Raw genomic sequence first — 2,867 nt, forward strand, 5'->3', positions numbered from 1 at the left:
TGAATGTTAAGATAAATTTATATATATTTATGAAAAATTGAAAAATGTTGTAGATCCCGCGTGTAAATAGGTGTTGAATTGAAAAAGGTTATGAGTCCCATGTATAAAAATGTTTTGAGTTGAGTGATATTTAGGCTGCGTTTAGATCTTGAACTGAGTTGAGTTGAGATGAAAGTTGAAAATTGAATAAAATATTATTATAATATTATTATTATTTTGATATTTGAAAAAATTGAATTATTTATTATATTTTGTGCTGAAATTTGAAAAAGTTATAATGATTAGATGAGATGAGCTTGGGATCCTTGGGCTGCGTATAGATGTTGAGTTGAGCTCAGCTGAGTTGAGTTTTTTATGAATAATAGTGAGTTGAGTAGTGAAGGAAGTTATGTGAGACTTATCTAAACTAAGTTTAAAGTATGTTTGGATGTTAATATGAGTTTAATACTTTTTATGGGAAATTGAAAAAAGTTGTGGATTTCATATATAAAAATGTTTTAAGTTGAAAAATGTTGTAGGTCTTACGTGTAATAAGATTTTGAATTAGGATGAGTTTAGTAACTTGAGAATTAAATTTTTGGATGTTAGACTCAGTTTAAAATTAGATTAAACTCAATTGAGTTTGTAAACCAGACGTAGCCAAATAATTTGAGAATTGATTATTTAAATGTTACATTTAGTTTAAAATTAGACTGAATTGATCTCAATATATTCAAACATTCAAACAGGACATAATCCTTTTTAAAACGGTAGAATTGATTATTAAAAAATTTAATTTTTTTTATATAAATTATATATTTACTATTTTTTTAAAATAATTATACAACCTTACAAACTTCATTATTATAAATATTATTTTTCTAATCAAATTCACGATGCCGACATTCGTAATGTCCAAGTTATTGGTCGCATGCCACGTCAGTAAGCATGAACGGCACGGCACCCGTCTATTTTAACGTGTCCTCTTCCACCGTAACCCATTTTGGACTTTTACCATCTCCGTCTTTTCTCCGTGATGGAGCGAAACTCACCGCCGGCACCGCCCAAATGGGAAGGCAAGGTTTCCGCAAGACTAAACGGTGCCGTCGCTGACCAAATATGGCCTTTGTTCAAGGACTTCTTCAACTTCCACAAGTGGTTTCCTGGCTTAGCCACTTGCTACGGCATCCACGGCACCAACGGTGAGCCCGGCTGCATCCGAGACTGCGCCGGATTCTCCATCCCCTCCGACTCCGGTGGCGATTCCGTCAGCTGGTCCAACGAAAGATTAATTGCCGTCGATGACGATTCACGTAGCTTAAGCTACGAGATCGTGGACTGCAATATTGGGTTCGAGTCGTACGTTGCGACGGTGAAGATTGTTCCACAGGGTGATGATGGCCAAGCTGGATGTGTGATCGAGTGGTCGTTCACCGTTGATCCGGTGGAAGGGTGGGCACGGGATGATTTGGTGAGGAGGTATGAGGTGGGCCTGCAGCGCATGGCCCAGAGGATGGAGGATGCACTGCGAGAGGGAATGGAGCGTGACGGGTAGTTGTTTATTCATGGCCGGAGAATGGAGGATGCCACGCGGGGTAGTTGGGGCTAGAAGGGTAGTTGGTTGTAATTTCAATACTGCCCATGGTGAAGGGTAGTTGGCTATAATTTCAAATTGTTCACGTGAAGTACTGTTATTTATAAAAATAATATGACAAACTAACATGACTTCATTTGATTCGTTAAATTTATAAAAATAATTTTATAATCTAACGAATCACATCAATACACCTTAATTTATAATATTACTTTTGTATAATTTTTTTATAGTTATAATATTTATCTTATTTATTATATTTTAATGAGTAATATTATATTTACTTACAAATTTAAATATAATATTATATGTATTGAGGGTTAATTTCGTTTTATCAAATTTTTAATTAGAATTTTAAATTTTAAAATCTTTACAATTTTAATAAATGATAGGTCAACACGTATGATTATGTATGTAAAATTATATGACTATAACCGTAAAATTGTAATTATAGATAACATTTTTCCTTGAAATCAATAATAAGAAATTTTTTATTCTCAGGGAGGATGGCGAGCGGGGAAGTTGGAGCTAGAAGGATTGTTTGTTATAATTTCAATATTATCCATGGTGAATGATAGTTGTTATTTATTGTATTTTAATGGGTAGTGTTGCATATGTTTATAATTTTATGAAAATTTTTATTTATTATCTCATACACTATACATCAACGTGTGATTTATTATTTTTATCGTTTTATTTAAATACATACATATTAATGTGTAAATATATGTATTTAAATATAAATATAAAAATTACAAATCATATATTAATATGTAGTGTGAGGATGATAAATATAATTTCTTCAATTTTATATATAATATTATATATATTGCAGGTAGTTTCATTTTATCTTTTTATTTTAATTAGAATTTTAACTTTTAAATGTCACGATCTCAACAATTGATACGTGAACATATATGATTATGAATAATGACACGCAAAAGCACATTTTTTCAACACATTTCAAGCAATATTATAATATGAGAGTATTTTTATAAAATAATATTATTTTTATAAGATATTTTATAAAAATACACCTAATTTAGAATATAATTATGTAAATTATTGTGAAAATAAGTATGTATAAATCATTTTTATTTTATTATAATCGTAAAATTGTATACTTATAAACGTAAAATTGCAAGTATGGATGGAATTACTTATTTAAATAATAAGAAAATTTCGATCATCAGGGAGGATGGCACACGACGGGAGGTTGGAGCTAGAAGGGTAGTTGGTTGTAATTCCAATGTTGTACAGGGTGAAGGGTAGTTGTTATTTAAAATATTCCAAT

The 2,867-nt window shown here is 30.9% G+C and overlaps 1 protein-coding gene across 1 annotated transcript; it reads left to right on the top strand.

The window, feature by feature from the left end:
- The first annotated feature begins 854 nt into the window (after positions 1-854).
- On the top strand, positions 855-1,664 carry LOC109009473 (lachrymatory-factor synthase). The gene has a single exon (XM_018989944.2). It carries the CDS (start codon positions 1,016-1,018, stop codon positions 1,532-1,534), a length of 519 nt encoding a protein of 172 aa, XP_018845489.1. The 5' UTR covers positions 855-1,015; the 3' UTR covers positions 1,535-1,664.
- Positions 1,665-2,867: the final 1,203 nt, after the last annotated feature.

Source organism: Juglans regia, chromosome 11, assembly GCF_001411555.2.
Source record: "Juglans regia cultivar Chandler chromosome 11, Walnut 2.0, whole genome shotgun sequence".
Lineage (NCBI taxonomy): Eukaryota > Viridiplantae > Streptophyta > Magnoliopsida > Fagales > Juglandaceae > Juglans > Juglans regia.

What these genes read in the sequence shown, in the direction of transcription:
- LOC109009473 (XM_018989944.2), top strand. Translation starts at nt 1,016, where the DNA reads ATGGAGCGAAACTCACCGCCGGCACCGCCCAAATGGGAAGGCAAGGTT.